Source organism: Polypterus senegalus, chromosome 10, assembly GCF_016835505.1.
Source record: "Polypterus senegalus isolate Bchr_013 chromosome 10, ASM1683550v1, whole genome shotgun sequence".
Taxonomy (NCBI): Eukaryota; Metazoa; Chordata; class Cladistia; order Polypteriformes; family Polypteridae; genus Polypterus; species Polypterus senegalus.
In genome coordinates this window covers 1,965,447-1,983,630 of record NC_053163.1, presented here as the reverse complement: position 1 = coordinate 1,983,630, position 18,184 = coordinate 1,965,447, and the positions used below count along the sequence as shown (strand labels likewise).

The 18,184-nt window shown below is 41.4% G+C and overlaps 1 protein-coding gene across 2 annotated transcripts in view; it reads left to right on the top strand.

The window, feature by feature from the left end:
* LOC120536454 (UNC5C-like protein) overlaps positions 1–17,687 on the top strand; it is a 33,833-nt gene extending 16,146 nt beyond the window's left edge. For both annotated transcript variants that reach the window (XM_039764812.1, XM_039764811.1), the window contains exons 6-9: positions 3,187–3,246; positions 15,373–15,467; positions 15,580–15,693; positions 16,004–17,687. In XM_039764812.1, the coding sequence (XP_039620746.1) occupies positions 3,187–3,246; positions 15,373–15,467; positions 15,580–15,693; positions 16,004–16,328 (594 nt within the window). In that variant the 3' untranslated portion in view covers positions 16,329–17,687. The remainder of the gene's footprint in view (positions 1–3,186; positions 3,247–15,372; positions 15,468–15,579; positions 15,694–16,003) is intronic.
* Positions 17,688–18,184: the final 497 nt, after the last annotated feature.

Here is an 18,184-nt window from a genome sequence, read left to right as displayed (position 1 = left end):
ATGGAGAAATCAGATGGTGCAAAAAGTGCCAAGTGCTTTTATTAAAATCAACAAAACAACAATCAAAAACAAAGTCCAAATTAAATAAAGTGCAGTGCTTTCAGAATCTTTCAATAAATAAATAATCCCATAAAAACAGAAGTGAAGTAGAGGTTAAAATCCAATAGAAAAAAGTCTTCATTAAATACAATGAGGTTAAAACAATGCTGAAAGCAGTCTCTTTAAAAACAAGCCCGGTGCATTCTTTAACTGCCTTCTCGGCCTTACGTAGCCAGCCGTCCTTCTTCTGGTCGATCCTTGATCGTTCAGCTGGAGCGACCGCTTCCTTCTGCCCTACCGAGTGTCGGTCAAAACACCCCTGCTTGGGCTCACTGTCCAGCTGCCTGCCTGCGAGCACGTGCTTGCTCGTCCCCTGCTTGGGCTCGCTGTCCAGCTGCCTGCCTTGAAGGTAGCTGGATTCTTTCCACAATGCTTCCTGATTACTACCTCACTCCGCAACCTCCGTCTTTCTTTTGTTTATCCTCCTTTTAGCCACCTCGTGCTTCTATTTATCAAGAGGACATAGCAGCTGTAGCAATCAACCACCACAACCCCTCGCTAAGCTGCAAGCGTGGCGATTATTTATTTAAAACTGGCCTCTTGACGTGAGCTGTGGACCCGCTGTACCACAAAGTCCCTCTGCGCGATGCACGTCTGACCAAGAATGATGTACTGTACAGGGAGAGACTGAACATGTGTGGAAATCATCGGCGCATACAAACCAGAAGGGTGACTGGCTTGTTCATCACCCAAGTGTGTGGTCGTGAACAGATGCAAAAGTTTGGCGAACTTTTTGGTCGTAACCCGATTTGTACATGACCCGAGGTTCCACTGATGTTCCCATATGTAAACTCAACACCGTAATAAAAGGGATAGTTTAGACTCTCTGAGAATGTAATACAGTGAACCCTCGTTTATCATGGTTAATCCATTCCAGACTCTACCGTGATAAATGAATTTTCGCGAAGTAGGATTCTTTATTTATAAATCGAATATTTTTGCAGTTAGAGTATAGAAAACCTGTTTATGACCTTCTAAATACGCTTTTTAACATTATTAGAGCCCTCTAGACATGAAATAACACACTTTAGTCACCATTACACTCGTATTACCCAATATATTAGACAAAGTAAGAGAAAATAAGACATATTAGACGTTACAAATATATTATTACTAGGCTCACCCACCTTTTAAGGTGACCGACTTTTATCCTCAATTTGTGTGCGCTCCATGTGTACATCAGGCATGTAAGTGTAGGGAATGAGAACATCAAAGTGCCCATTCATAACATCTCCCAAAAACGTACGTTTTTTTATCCCCTCGAGTGCCTGTCCAAAGTCGTACAATGTCAGCCCGAATCTGTACCGCTAAAGACGGAGTTTCATGCACTAAACAAGTTATAGATGAGAATAAGCAAGCACCATCTCCCCTGATATTTACTACGCGGTGAGGCATTTGTACTCCATCAACATTAATTATTTCCAGAGACATAATTTTGTCTATTTTTCCAGCGCATCGCGCACAAAAGCAAGGGGATGATGGGAGCAGCAGAACTCTGCTCACATCGCGTCGCTTCGTACCACAAGCCGCAAGTAGTAAGTCTGTGATAAGCAGAATACCGCTACGCTTTGCACTCATGGGACGGAAGGACAATCCCGAGCGCTTTTATATAGTAGATTATAGTACTGTACATTTAATTACACACAACCACTAACCTATGAAGGCACGACCTCAGTAGGAGAGTCTTCAGGTTGTGCAGTATATTCAGCAGGTGCATCGTTGTCTTCTTCCGCTGAAGGAGTACTAAGAGTAGGCAGTGGGTGTCTGGGTGCGCGGCTGAAGAACATCTTGATAGGCAGTTGCTGGCGCAGTCTTTTCATATGCGTGAGGAGGCTTTTGTAGGGTATTGCCATCTTTGATCATATCCACGAGTTTCACCTTCTCCTGGATAGCAAGCATCTTTCTCCAGCACTTAGTTTTATTGTCAGAAGGCTTAGAAAAAGTAGCACGTTTAGAAGTCATCATGGGGCTTAGATAAAAGTTCTCAGAAAGCGCATGCGTAGTGACGTGTATGAGAAAAAAATCGCGATAGAGTGAAGCCGCGAAAGTCGAAGCGTGTTATAGTGAGGGATCACTGGAATTGCACAGATCAATCCTGCTGAAGACTCTCATAAAACATTTCCCAATTTGAAGATTCAATGGGCAGGAAAAAGACATTATGATTAGAACTTTGCCCCAATACTCTTGTGACTTGTGTTAGATTCCCATTTTGCATGTTCTCCCTCTGTTTATGTGTCTTCTCCATCATCCTATGCACCTTATGAATCAGTGACACTTATTTGACCTAGTGTGGTGCGAGAATATGCCTAAATAAATAAGTGCATCTATAAGTGTCTGCCTTTCTTTCTGGGGTTGATTCCTAATTTGCCTAACTAGACCCTGAAAGTTTGAACTTCTGTTTTAGAAAGCATCAAATAAAGGCGTGCTGTCTTGGGAGGCTTCAGGCAATTTTAAGAAAGCCTCACATATCTCGTGACCTGAGTGGGTTTGGACCCCAGTCCTGGTTGGTGTCCACATGAGTTTTACTCTGTCTTCCCAAATACTCACGTTTGGTTGACTTGTGATTCTTAGATGGTCCAGTGTGAATATGTGTGTAGCTGTGTGCATGGCAGTGTGGCATAGTGGTTAAGGCTTTGGACCTCAAACTCCGAGGCTGTGGGTTTAAATCCCACTAACACTGTGTGACAGTGAGCAAGTCACTTGACTCGCCTATGCTCCATTTGGAGAAACAAAAGAAATGTAAACAAATTGTGTCATAAATTGTTTTAGTCGCCTTGGATAGCATCATGGATAGAGGCATCAGCCAAATAAGTAAACATAAATGCATGAGTAGGCCTGCTAATAGGTCGGTATCCTACCTTGCACCACATGCTGGCAAGACAGCCTGTTATCTCTTGTTGACCCTAAGTTGGATTAAATGAGTTTGATGAAGAAGTCATATTATAATTATATATAATTATAATCCACATTTTAAAAAGTCATTTCATTTTTAAATTAAAGCAGATATATTAAAACAAAAATCTGCAAAATGAATCTTTGATGTGAAAGAGATCCAAACAATTAAACCAGATCTCTTCTCTTTCACAGGTTGACAGCCCCAGCCAAAATACCAGTGAGATCATAGTTACTATGCATGTGTTTCAGAAGGTGAGTTCAAATGAATGGTTTTGAAGGAAACAACTGATGTTAAAGAAGATACTTGAGTATCTATGTAAAGTTTTACCTTAAAATATGTAAACATCATCAAAGAAAAACAAATAAGTATGTTGGGCTGAGGAATAGCCATTCATTTTTTATAACTGCTGACAAGGAACATAGAGAAGTAGAATCTTTCCACATAACTTGTTTAATTTTAATTTAATATTTCTTTCCATCATCTTCAGCATTGTTACTATTAGTAACGGGTTGCCATTGCTACTTTGTGACGGCTGTAAATCACTTGTGACACCAAGCATTCTATTATTGGTGTCCAAGTTTCTGGCTTTTCTAAAAAAACACCACATATTATTGTTTTAATTTTCTAGTTTTGAGCAGTTCTTCTCAGTTCTGCCTTGCCCAGTTTTTAAGGCAGAACAGCACCAATCTCACACTCCATTTATTTCAGTGGAATAGTATGGCATCAGGACACGTCAGAGCCTCATAATGGGCTCTGTGATGAACAAGATGCCATTCCCCAGACTACAACACCCCACTTATACATATGCTAGTAGGAATGGTATAAAATATAGGGGAAAGGTGAATCCCAGAGGTAGACATTATCAGCATGGAAAAATAAGAGAACTTCTGTCGTGGTAAATAAGGTCAAGAATAGTGAAACAAAATAAAATTTGAATTATTCCAAGTAAAGTCTGCACTCAAAAAGGATGATCCAAAAAACAGGCTTTAGGTCAGGAAAAACAGGTTAGCAATTAAAAGAGATCATCTAAATCACAAGGCAAACATCCACTACACAAACAAAAGTCAGAAGATAAAAGAAGAAACTTAACAAGAATAATAAGGTTACATATAATCATCAAGTGTGAAGAATTGTAAGTCAACAATCTAATCAGATGGGTAGTGAAGACATTAACATTAAACGAGGGACTTATGTGTCTTAGGGATTCTTAGACTTAATATCCAAGATGGAATAAAGTGCTAAATAATAAGTCACTAAATAAATTCACTAGAGAAAAATGTTTAGTCCTAAAGCAGCATTTCACTGACTGTACCTGATGGGGAAAGTAACTTTGCATACTTGTGCCTAGTGCCAAAAATGTTTTCTAGAGGCAGTTTCCTATTAGAGTACAAGTGCAGTCACTAAATAAAGTTCCAGATGGGGTGCATTTCAGAACAAAATATAGGTTATGGACTTCCACTTTACTGAACATACACACAAACACACATCAAACTTTATATGTTAGGAAAAAAAAAAATATATATATATATATATATATATATATATATATATATATATATATATATATATATATATATATATATATATATATATATATATATATAAAAAATATACTGTGTATACTGTTCAAAAAATTACAGGAACACTGTAGCAGAGGGGCTTGTTAATCAGTTTCAGCTGCTTTGGTGTTAATGAAATTAAACAACAGTGGCAATAGAAGGGCAACAATGAAATGACCTCCAAAACAGGAATGGTCTAACAGGTGCAGGCAACTGACATTTTTCCCTTCCTCATCATTTTCCGACTGTTTTTTTCACTAGTTTTGCAATTGGCTACAGTCAACAAAAGGTCTGCTGTGTCTCCCAGCACAGTCTCAACGGCATGGAGGAGGTTCCAGGAGAAAGGCAGTTACTCTAGGAGAGCTGGACAGAACCATAGAGGGTCCTTAACCCATCACCAGGAACGGCATCTGCTCCTTTGGGCAAGGAGGAACAGGATGAGCACAGCCAGAGTCCTACAAAATGACCTCCAGCAGGCCACTGGTGTGAATGTCTCTGACCAAACAATCAGAAACAGACTTCATGAGGGAGGCCTGAGGGCCCAACGTCCTCTAGTGGGCCCTGCGGTCAGTGCCTGGTACCATGGAGCTCGACTGGCATTTGCCATAGAATACCAGAATTGGCAGGTCCACCACTGGCGCCCTGTGCTTTTCACATATGACAGCAAGTTCACCCTGAGCACATGTGACAGATGTGAAAGGGTCTGGAGAAGCTGTGGAGAACGTTATGCTGCCTGTAACATCGTTCAGCATGACTGGTTTGGTGGTTGGTCAGTGATGGTCTGGGGAGGCATATCCATGGATAAACAACGGCACCTTGACTGCCATTAGGTATTGGGATGAAAACCTTGGACCCATTGTCAGACCCTATGCTGGTGTAGTGGGTCCTGGATTCCTCCTGGTGCACGACAATGTCCAGCATCATGTGGCGAGAGTATGCAGGCTGTTCCTGGAGGATAAAGGAATTGATACCATTGACTGGCCCCAACTCTTGCCTGACTTAAATCCAACAGAACACTTCAGGCTGTCCAGCAGCTCAGTATTGGCCTGGTCCATATCTGGGAGGAGATCCCAAAGGACACCTTCCGTTATCTCATTAGGAGCATTCCCTGACATTGTTAGGCATGCATACAAGTATGTGGGTGCCATACAAAATACTGAGTATGATTTTGAGTTGCTGCAATGAAATTTCGGTAAAATGGACTAGCCGGCCACATAATTTTTTTCACTTTGGTTTTGGGGGTGACTTTGAATTCAGCCCTCTGTAGGTTGATAATTTTCGTTTCCATCAAATGATGCGACATCCTTCCAATCCTAAAACATTACCCAGTCTACATCAGTATAGATATTCAGCATGATTTCTTTACCATTGAGATCTGAAGTTTTTTCAAAGTGTTCCTTTATTTTTTTGAGCAGTTATATATAAGGGTACGCAACACGTGTTTCACCTTCATTTAGGCTCATCAGGCGTACACACTCCACTGCTCCCCTCTCAGGGATCGAACCTCGGACATCAATGTCAGAGATGAAGCCCCTTTACGCTGCGCCACGGTGTGTGGTTCGTTTATTTGACAGCCTGTAGGTCCAGAGTAATTACATTCATTGGCATTACCTGGTAGGTAACCACCCACACAATTCAGGTCGGGATTCAGACTACGAATGCAATGAAAAAAAATATATATATATATATATATATATATATATATACTATATATATATAGTGGTCTTTAGCCGGCTTGTCATCCCAGCCAATAACCCCAGGCCACCAGATGGAGCCCTCCCTGCAGTATGGAGGTGCCCCGAAGACCAGCAGGGAGTCATGGACTTTGTAGTTTTTATCCTCAGCCCTGCTGGATACCACAGGGGCCGCAAGAGGGAGCTGCAGGGAGGACCGAAGACTTCTTTGTGCCCTATAACCCGGAAGTGTGTCAAAGGAAGAGCGACGTGCTTCCTGGGTGAAGAAGAAGGACGTGATATTGAATCACATGGACTGGGGATTGGGGACACTTCCGGGTCACAGAGAATAAAAGGACTATGGGAGCTCCCAGACGGAGAGCTGAGCTGGGTGGAAGGGTGGCAACGTGTCTGGGAGTTGGAGGATTATTTTTTTGTGATTAGTGTTTTGTTATTTATGAATATAGTGGAGGAGAGGGTGTTTTGTGCACTGTGGCAATTGAGTAAAGTCATCGTTTGGACTTTTACCTGGTGTCTGGAGTCGTGGACCGGGGTTCAAGGGCGCGATACAGCCCCAATCTGTCGCTATATATATATATATATATATATATATATATAGTTAGGAGACAAGAACAAAGGCTTGGAAATTCTCACTGTGTATATAAAGGGCAGGCATGTTGTTTGGGCTGCACCCAAAAGTGACGTTAAGCATAAAGGAACCGGAAGTGGGGTTAGGTTGGTTTTCCTTCTGATTATCTGTAGAAGGAGGAGAACAGGCTTTAGTGTGCACTGCCAAACCTTGATCCAGCATAACAACACATTTAGTCAAGCCCATCGACTGCCTCCCATGCACATATGTGAGACAATATCTATCTACAGTGCATCCGGAAAGTATTCACAGCGCATCACTTTTTCCACATTTTGTTATGTTACAGCCTTATTCCAAAATGGATTAAATTCATTTTTTTCCTCAAAATTCTACACACAACACCCCATAATGACAACGTGAAAAAAGTTTACTTGAGGTTTTTGCAAAATTATTAAAAACAAAAAAACTGAGAAAGCACATGTACATAAGTATTCACAGCCTTTGCTCAACACTTTGTCGATGCACCTTTGGCAGCAATTACAGCCTCAAGTCTTTTTGAATGTGATGCCACAAGCTTGGCACACCTATCCTTGGCCAGTTTCGCCCATTCCTCTTTGCAGCACCTCTCAAGCTCCATCAGGTTGGATGGGAAGCGTCGGTGCACAGCCATTTTAAGATCTCTCCAGAGATGTTCAATCGGATTCAAGTCTGGGCTCTGGCTGGGCCACTTAAGGACATTCACAGAGTTGTCCTGAAGCCACTCCTTTGATATCTTGACTTTCTTAGGGTCGTTGTCCTGCTGAAAGATGAACTGTCGCCCCAGTCTGAGGTCAAGAGCGCTGTGGAGCAGGTTTTCATCCAGGATGTCTCTGTACATTGCTGCAGTCATCTTTCCCTTTATCCTGACTAGTCTCCCAGTTCCTGCTGCTGAAAAACATCCCCACAGCATGATGCTGCCACCACCATGCTTCACTGTAGGGATGGTATTGGCCTGGTGATGAGTGGTGCCTGGTTTCCTCCAAACGTGACACCTGGCATTCACACCAAAGAGTTCAATCTTTGTCTCATCAGACCAGAGAATTTTGTTTCTCATGGTCTGAGAGTCCTTCAGGTGCCTTTTGGCAAATTCCAGGCGGGCTGCCATGTGCCTTTTACTAAGGAGTGGCTTCCGTCTGGCCACTCTACCATACAGGCCTGATTGGTGGATTGCTGCAGAGATGGTTGTCCTTCCGGAAGGTTCTCCTCTCTCCACAGAGGATCTCTGGAGCTCTGACAGAGTGACCATCGGGTTCTTGGTCACCTTCCTGACTAAGGCCCTTCTCCAACAATCGCTCAGTTTAGATGGCTGGCCAGCTCTAGGAAGAGTTCTGGTGGTTTTGAACTTCTACCACTTACGGATGATGGAGGCCACTGTTGTCATTGGGACCTTCAAAGCAGCAGAACTTTTTCTGTAACCTTCCCCAAATTTGTGCCTCGAGACAATCCTGTCTCGGAGGTCTACAGACAATTCCTTTGACTTCATGCTTGGTTTGTGCTCTGATATGAACTGTCAACTGTGGGACCTTCGATAGACAGGTGTGTGCCTTTCTAAATCATGTCCAATCAACTGAATTTACTACAGGTGGACTCCAATTAAGCTGCAGAAACATCTCAAGGATGATCAGGGGAAACAGGATGCACCTGAGCTCAATTTTGAGCTTCATAGCAAAGGCTGTGAATACTTATGTACATGTGCTTTCTCAATTTTTTTATTTTTAATAAATTTGCAAAAACCTCAAGTAAATCTTTTTCACGTTGCCATTATGGGGTGTTGTGTGTAGAATTCTGAGGAAAAAAATGAATTTAATCCATTTTGGAATAAGGCTGTGACATAACAAAATGTGGAAAAAGTGATGCGCTGTGAATACTTTCCAGATGCACTGTATATATGTCTATATCTATCTAAATATATATATATATATATATATATATATATATATATATATATATATATATATATATATAAATATATATATACTGTATATATATATATATATATATATATATATATATATATATATATATATATATATATATTGTCACACGTGTGCATGGGAGGCAGCTAAAGGGCTTAAATGAAGGCAGTTCGGGGGCATGCCGGGCTGTGGCAGAGTGCACTGACTCTTTTTCTCACTTTCCTGTAGACCATTCCTGGGAGACTCCACCTGGCTCTCTTGACATCACTTCCGGGACCGAACCAATGGAAACAGACCTTACCAGCTCCGGCCCCCCTGATGTCACAGCCAGGCCTGATCCAATGAGCGATGAACACACGATCTTTATGACCTCACTTATTGTCTTCCCCTTTAAAAGCCTGCCCTTTTCCCCTTTTCCCTTAGTCTTGTTTTGGACTCGGTTGTATGCACTTCAGTGCTCTGTATTTCTACTAAACGATTTTGCAGCCAGGAAACCAGATTATACGGGTGGCTGCCCCAAACCTTTATCTGAGTATGTCTCATTCTTGTGACAATATATATATATATATATATATATATATATATCACCCCTTCAAGTACGCAAACCAGCTGCCATGGTGCAACGTCAGATGTTTTGTCTCAAGTGCTGATGTCCAAGGTTTGATCCCCGTAGAGGGAAGCAAAAGTGTATATACCTGAAGATCTCCAGTTAGGGCAAAATATGTGTTGTGTACACTTTGTATTATTTGGTAGGTACTGTATCATATATATATATATATATCACAATATAGTGCTCGTTGACATTGTTTCTCTTGCCAAAGTGGTACAGTTGTACAGTCCCAAAATCACTTCTTTTGATAATTCTTGCAAAAACTAATGAGTATCTTGCCTGGTGCAGAGCAATTCGCAATCGCGTCTGTGATTAAGTTTAATAGTAAGTAAGTTCTACAAAAAGCTCTGTGGTGACAACACAAAAACTTATAAAGGTGAAGATTGAGGACTGGATACATAGACAAGTCATGGATATGTACATATTAGACAGGCCCACCTGGACAACACTTTAGCAAATGAACTGGCTCTTAAGACAAATAACATTAACGGTGACTAAAGAATGGGCAATTGTGTAGAAAGTTGAAAAATACTGGACAAACTCAGACATACCTTTGTCTACTGCTTTGAATCCCAAACACGACTACTTGATTAAAGATGAGCAGTCTACTCATATGTCTTTGAGTGGCCCCATGAGGGGCAGGATCCAGGGGTGTTTGAACAATGATATACAATATAAATACATACATAACTTGTCAAAAGTTTTAGAATATTATAATTTTTCCCGTTTTTATAATATTTTAAGTACTTCAAGTTTTGTTTACCAAAAATTAAAAATAATGTAATTCTCAGAGTCATACAAAAATACCTTTTTCAGGGAACAAGTAATGGGTTAACAACATTCAACTTTTCTGTTGCAAAGAAAATAATAGACCCTTAAAAGTTTATGTAAGCAATTTCTACAGGTGTTCCAGTTATTGATTACTTATAAATCTTCTGTTTATGTAAAAGTAGTGTTGGAAAAAACTGTGTTGCTACACCCTCTGAAGCATTATTTGGACAGTACCGCACTATATATTGCTGTCATCATGACATGAAAAAGGGAATTAACAAAGGAAAACAGACAAACCATTATAACCCTAAGAAGTTTAGGTCTTTCATTTAGAAACAATGACAAAGAAAGCCAAGGAGTTTGGAAAAACCACAGCTCTTTCTAGAGCTGGCTGCCTGGCCAGACTGAGCAGTCAGGGGAGAATGGCCTTGGCACGATAGATGACCAAGAACCCAATGGTCACTCTGGCTGAGCTCCTGATAACCTGTGTGGAGACTTAAGAAACTGACAGGCCAACCATCACTACAACATTTCAACGATCTAGGCTTTATGACAAAGGCACTAATTGGACTTTGCCAAAATGCAAACTGTGAGAAACAAGATTTTCTGGTCTTTTCAAACCAAGATTGAACTATTTGGCCTCAATACTAAGCAACAGTTATTGAGGAAACCAGACATTGCTCATTACCTGCATAATACCAATGTAATTGGTGAAGCATGGTAGTGGTGGTATCATGCTGTAAGATTGGGAGCTTGGAGTCTAGTCATGATTGAAAGAAAGTTGAATGGAGCGAAGTACAGAGATATCCTTAGATAAAACCAGATCCAGAGTGCTCTGAACCTCAGACTGGGCTGAAGGTTTACCTTCCAACAGGACAGTGACTCTAAGTGCAAAGCAAAGACAACACAGGAGTGGCTTAGGGTTAAATCTATGGATGTTCTTGGTAAAGCAGATCATAACCAGGTTCTGCTTCAGCCTCACTACAAACCAAGAGTGAGAGAGCTACCTACAACCACCCGCTGATTCAGGAAGTGGTCCCCTGAGGCAGAGCAGGCTCTGAGAGACTGCTTTGGAACAATGGACTGGGATATCCTGCAGGGACCTTATAGTGAGAATATTGAGGAGGTTGTTGACTGCACTACTGACTACATCAACTTCTGTATGGACATTGTAGTTCCAGTAAGAACAGTACGCTGCTATGCTAACAACAAGCCATGGATTACAAGTGACATCAAGGGCCTTTTGAACCAGAAGAAAAGGGCTTTTAAAGGCCGGTGATCAGCATGAGCTCAAGTGTGTGCAGAAGGAACTCCGAGTCCAGCTCAGGGGGGCAAAGGAGCAGTACAGGAGAAAGCTGGAGCAGAAGTTGCAGAATAACAGCATGAAGGAAGTGTGGGATGGGATGAAGATCATCACTGGCTGCAGCTCGAAGCAGGGTGCCACCATCGAGAGACGTGGAGAGAGCAAACCAGATGAACAACTTCTTTAATAGGTTTGACCACCCTAACCCACTCTCACCTTGGAGTACTACATCCTCCACCCATCCTTCTGCTGATACTAGCATAGAGAGAGTTTCCCCACCTACAATTACAGCAGCCCAGGTAAGCAGAGAGCTGAGGAGACTTCATGCCAGCAAAGCAGTGGGTCTAGGCAGAGTATCGCCACAACTGCTGAAGGCCTGTGCGTTGGAGCTGGGGTCCTCTACAGTGCATCTTCAACCTGAGCCTGGAACAGGGGAGAGTCCCGAGGCTTTGGAAAACATCTTGCATCACCCCAGTCCCAAAGGTATCACATCCTAGTGAGCTGAATGACTTCCGGCCTGTCGCTCTGACGTCACATGTGATGAAGACCATGGAGCGGCTGCTGCTTCACCACCTGAGGCCACAGGTCCATCACGTCCTCAACCCTCTGCAGTTCACATACCAGGAGAAGGTGGGAATGGAGGATGCCATCATTTATATGCTACACTGATCCCTCTCCCACTTGGACAGAGGCAGTGGTGCTGTAAGAATTATGTTTCTGGACTTCTCTAGCACCTTCAACACCATCCAACCTCTGCTCCTTAGGGACAAGCTGACAGAGATGGGAGTAGATTCATACCTGGTGGCATGGATTGTGGACTATCTTACAGACAGACCTCAGTATGTGCGTCTCGGGAACTGCAGGTCTGACATTGTGGTCAGCAACACAGGAGCGCCGCAGGACTGTACTTTCTCCGGTCCTGTTCAGCCTATATACATCGGACTTCCAATACAACTCGGAGTCCTGTCCCGTGCAAAAGTTCGCTGGTGACACTGCTATCGTGGGCTGCATCAGGAGTGGGCAGGAGGAGGAGTATAGGAACCTAATCAAGGACTTTGTTAAATGGTGCGATTCAAACCACCTACAACTGAACACCAGCAAAACCAAGGAGCTGGTGGTGGATTTTAGGAGGACCAGGCCCCTCATGGACCCCGTGATCATCAGAGGTGACTGTGTGCAGAGAGTGAAGACCTATAAATATCTGGGAGTGCAGCTGGATGATAAATTGGACTGGACTGCCAATACTGATGCTCTGTGTAAGAAAGGACAGAGCCAACTATACTTCCTTAGAAGCCTGGCATCTTTCAACGTCTGCAATAAGATGCTGCAGATGTTCTATCAGACGGTTGTGGCGCCCTCTTCTATGCAGTGGTGTGCTGGGGAGACAGCATAAAGAAGAGGGACGCCTGACACCTGGACACACTGGTGAGGAAGGCAGGCTCTGCTGTAGGCACAGAGCTGGACAGTTTGACATCCGTGGCAGAGCGACGGGCACTGAGCAGGCTCCTGTCAATCATGGAGAATCCACTGTATCCACTGAACAGTATCATCTCCAGGCAGAGGAGCAGCTTCAGCGACAGGCTGCTGTCACTGTCCTGCTCCACTGACAGACTGAGGAGATCGTTCCTCCCAAACACTATGCGACTCTTCAGTTCCACCCGGGGGGGTAAACGTTAACATTATACAAAGTTATTGTCTGTTATACCTTAATTTTTATCACTCTTTAATTTAATATTGTTCTTTATGTACAGTTGTGCAGAAAAGTTGGTGAACCCTTTAGAATGTTTTATATTTATGCATAAATATGACCTAAAACATCATCAGATTTTCACTCAAGTCCTAAAGGTAGATAAAGAGAAATCATTTAAACAAATGAGACAAAAATATTATACTTGGTCATTTATGTATTAAGGAAAATGATCTTTGATCAAATGATATTTGTGAGTGGCAAAAGTATGTGAACCTCTGCTTTCAGTATCTGGTGTGACCCCGCTTTGCAGCAATAACTGCAACTAAATGTTTCTGGTAACTTTTGATCATTCCTGCACTCCTGCTTGGAGGAATTTGAGCCCATTCCTCCGTACAAAACAGCTTTAACTCTGGGATGTTGGTGGGTTTCCTCACATTAACTGCTCGCTTCAGGTCCTTCCACAACATTTCAATTGGATTAAGGTCAGGACTTTGACTTGGCCATTCCAAAACATTAACTTTATTCTTCTTTAACCATTCTTTGGTAGAATGACTTGTGTGCTTAGGGTCTTTGTCTTGCTGCATGACCCACCTTCTCTTGAGATTCAGTTCATGGACAGATGCCCTGACATTTTTCTTTAGAATTCTCTGATATAATTCAGAATTCATTGTTCCATCAATGAAGGCAAGCCACCCTGGCCCAGATGCAGCAAAACAGGCCTAAACCATGATACTACCACCACCATGTTTCACAGATAGGATAAGGCTCTTATGCTGGAATGCAGTGTTTTCCTTTCTCCAAACATAACACTTTTCAATTAAACCAAAGAGTTCTATTTTGGTCTCATCCGTCCACAAAACATTCTTCCAATAGCCTTCTGGTTTGTCCACGTGATCTTTAGCAAACTGTAGATGAGCAGCAATGTTTTTTTTGGAGAGCAGTGGCTTTCTCCTTACAACCCTGCCATGCACACCATTGTTGTTCAGTGTTCTCCTGATGGTGGACTCATGAACATGAACATTAGCCAATGTGAGAGAGGCCTTCAGTTGCTTAGAAGTTACCCTGGAGTCCTTTGTGACCTTGCCGACTATTACACGCCTTGCTCTTGGAGTGATCTTTGTTGGTTGACCACTCCTGGGGAGGGTAACAATGATCTTGAATTTCCTCCATTTTTACAAAATCTGTCTGACTGTGGATTGCTGGAGTGCAAACTCTTTACAGATGGTTTTGTAACCTTTTCCAGCCTGATGAGCTTCAACAACTCTTTTTCTGAGGTCCTCAGAAATCTCCTTTGTTCGTGCCATGATACACTTCCACAAACGTGTTTTGAAGAGCAGACTTTGATAGATCCCTGTTCTTTAAATAACACAGGGTGCCCACTCACACCGGATTGTCATCCCTTTGACTGAAAACACCTGATTTGAATTTCACCTTCAAACTAACTGCTAATCCTAGAGGTTCACATACTTTTGCCACTCACAAATATGTAATATTCGATCATTTTCCTCAATAAATTAATGACCAAGTATAATATTTTTGTCTCATATTGTTTAACTGGTTTCTCTTTATCTACATTTAAGACTTGAGCAAAAATCTGATGATGTTTTAGGTCATATGTATGCAGAAATATACAACTATATGCTGCTGCTGGAGTATGTGAATTTCCCCTTGGGATTAATAAAGTATCTATCTATCTATCTATCTATCTAAATGGCCCAGCCACAGGCCAGACTTGAACCTAATCAAACATCTCTGCAGAGACCTGAAAGTAGCCATCCACCAATGGTCTCCATCTAGCCTATCAAAGCTTGAGAGAATCTGCACAAAAATTTGGTAGGAAATCCCCACATTCAGGCATGTAAAGCTTGGGGTATTAGATTTATAAAAACGCTATACTGTAATTGCTGGCAAACATGCTTTAACTGAGTAATGGGTCTAAATACTTGTGTCAATGTGATATTTCAGTTTTTTGTTTTTATTTGCAAAAGTTGATAAAATCCAATTTTTGCTTTCTAATTCTGGAATATTGACTGTTGATTGTTGATGGAATCTAGCTGGGTTAGCAAGGCATGGAAAATCAATGGATGGACTGATAAAATTCTATTTGTCAAGACTATGGGCAGTTATCACAGGTCTTTTAAGGGTTGTTATAATGATATGCCATGGTGCTTATCAAAAGCAGAAACAGGCTGAATGTCATAAACTGATGATGGTTGTCGTTCCCCAGGACCTACAAGAGAAGTACCTCGAAGTCCTTCGTTTGCACATAACAGAAAGTGGGTGCCAGGCAGAGAGGGTCTCACCAAAACCCTATTGCAATAGGTGACATCCTTTTTTCAATTTGAGATTAATGAGGGATTCAGGGTGTAAAGTTACAGAAGATTGCTTCACATTGCTGAAGTAAAATATCTTTATAATTCCCCTGTACATTTAGAATTCCACGGGAACTCTTTGAGCAGCTGCAAATGTTACTGGAGCCAAACACAGTGAGTGGAAATGACTGGAGAAAGCTGGCTTCCCGTCTGGGCCTCTGTGGTACTAAGATCAGGTAGGTGGTGCATTAAAATATCATTAACAGAATATTAATAAAAGAGTCTCTGTGTAACTACTAACTGTTTCAGATGTTCATGCTGCCAGAAAGGGAATTTAATTATTGCACAAGATCCAAAGGTTACATCATTACTGTGACAAACAATGAGTGCATAATTAGAATTTGTATGCAGCGCTGCTCATCATTCTGGAATATCAACAAGCTAGATATTTAATAGTGTCACCCAACTGTGGTTCATATTGCACATTTATATGCAGTCCTAGAGCAGACTGAAAAGTTCTTAATTTTTTTTTTCTTTCTCCCACAGATTTATGTCTTGTCAGCAAAGCCCAGCGGCTGCTACCCTTGAGTTTTTTGAGGAGCTCAATGGTAGTCTGCATGACCTATATAAGATCATGTTGTCCATGGAACGCCTAGATTGTGCTGTCACCGTTGAGGCATTCTTAAATGACCCTTTGCCTGACTGCCCAGGTTTATCCCAGAGGGACAAAGATCAGGAGAACCACTGCTGTTGTGAAGGGAAGACAACTAGTTTAGCATCAGAGTGCGACAGCGGGTTGACAGACTTGGGATCAGTGAAGGAGCGTGAGATTTGTTCCCAAACCACAGATGAGCATACAGCAATCCAGTAGCACTTTAAGAGCTCAGTGCTGGAAAAAGTACAGATCTGGTTTAGTTATGATCATAGACAACCATTTAATAAATACTAACAGAGCCTGACACTGTAAAAAATGAAGTACAAGGCTGAGAAAAGAACCATTATTACCACTCCTTAGATATTCTTAATCTGTATATTGTATACAGTAGGTGTATAGTGATTGTGTAACATTGATATATTTACAATCAAAACCTGAATACACTTACTAAAAAAGTCTAGATAATCACATCTAATAGTAATTAAAACAGCGGAAGTACATTAAAATAAAGGCCAGAGACTTACAAAACAGCATGAATAAGATTGGAACAAAAACCTCTTAACTAGTGCAATAGTTTTGACTGTTTTATCTCAGAAAAACTGTATGATGTTAGCACCCACCAAGGCAGCAATTAAATATAGAAACCAAGGTAGTGTGCTGATCAAAATTCAAGTTTGGGTTAGGGTTTGTGTACTAAAATATTTAACAGTGGAAATTTTTATAGCATATGAGTCACAGTTACTGAAAGGTGAACTTTTTGCCATCTATGAGGTACACTTTTAGAATTACATTAAGTGAAGCATAAAGAAGTTGCGACAAACTGGCTGTTATTACTACTGTATGCTGTATAAATTCCTAGGTACACTTAACTTTTCAACATTTTTTTCTAAACTGTAAAATCAGTGGCTATCAAATCACTTGTGAATTCAGCCTACTCTTGCAAAATTGTAATTTGTTCTGACCTGTTACAAACCATGCACCATTGTTGGAATCTCGTTTCCTTTGGTAAATGGCTCAGGTCATTCAAGACCGGGGCCTCATTTGTAAAACTTGTATATGCCCTAAAAAGAGGCTTGAAATGTGTGTATACAGTTTGCCACAAAAATGTTGGGATTTATAAAAGAAAACTTGATGTGGGAACATGTGAATATTTATGGCGGATCTGACCCATGTGTATGCAACATTTTGGAGAAACTAGATGACAAAACCCTTTGATCAAGCAGGAAAATACAGCCAAACCTGCTAAATGACGACTTGCACACATAATAATTAGGATCACTAAGCCACTATTACATGTGTTGACATGGCAAACATATTACACCTCAAAAAGGATGAATATGATGCAGACTGTATTTTATTTCCATTTTAAAAGGGCTAATGCTGCGTATTTGCACTGAAGACCTTTTTGTTTTTTCATCAGTTTATATTGGCTTTCTGTTATCCCTTCTCATGGAACTGACCAATAGGTCAGGAATATTTCAGTCAAGCCTCACCCCATTATGCCCGCTGGAAGCCATTAACTGACTGGCAAGGCACTAGAGATTCCTATTGTGTTAAGGCGGACATACAAAAAAACATGTTTTTGCCAACATAAATGGGCAATTTGCAGCAGTTCCCAGGAATTTACTGCACTCATATTGACATAAGAGAACCTAGCAAGAATAAAGCTTTTGTGACAGTTCCTCTCCAATAATGCCTAAGTCATACAACATGAGTCAAACTTCACGTCTTGATGACCTGGGTCAACCAGTGACTCATTTATTTTGAGACAAAGTATATTGCAAAAGCAATCACATCATTACATGATCCAGAAGATACTGCCTACTTGCTCAGACGATGGTGCTTGTCACCATTCCCAGACCACATCTTCTTGCACTCTCAGTTGCGGAGCACAGCCAGATACTCTTGAATTCGGGAGCTGCTCTACTAGCCAGTGAAGTTCTACAGCATTGTGATTTTGTATATATGAATGTTTCAGGGCAGTGTTCAAGGCACGTTCACATATCCATGTTTAAAATGTGATTATGATTAATAAACAGTAAATTGCGTAGAAATGTGTGTACACCACATTT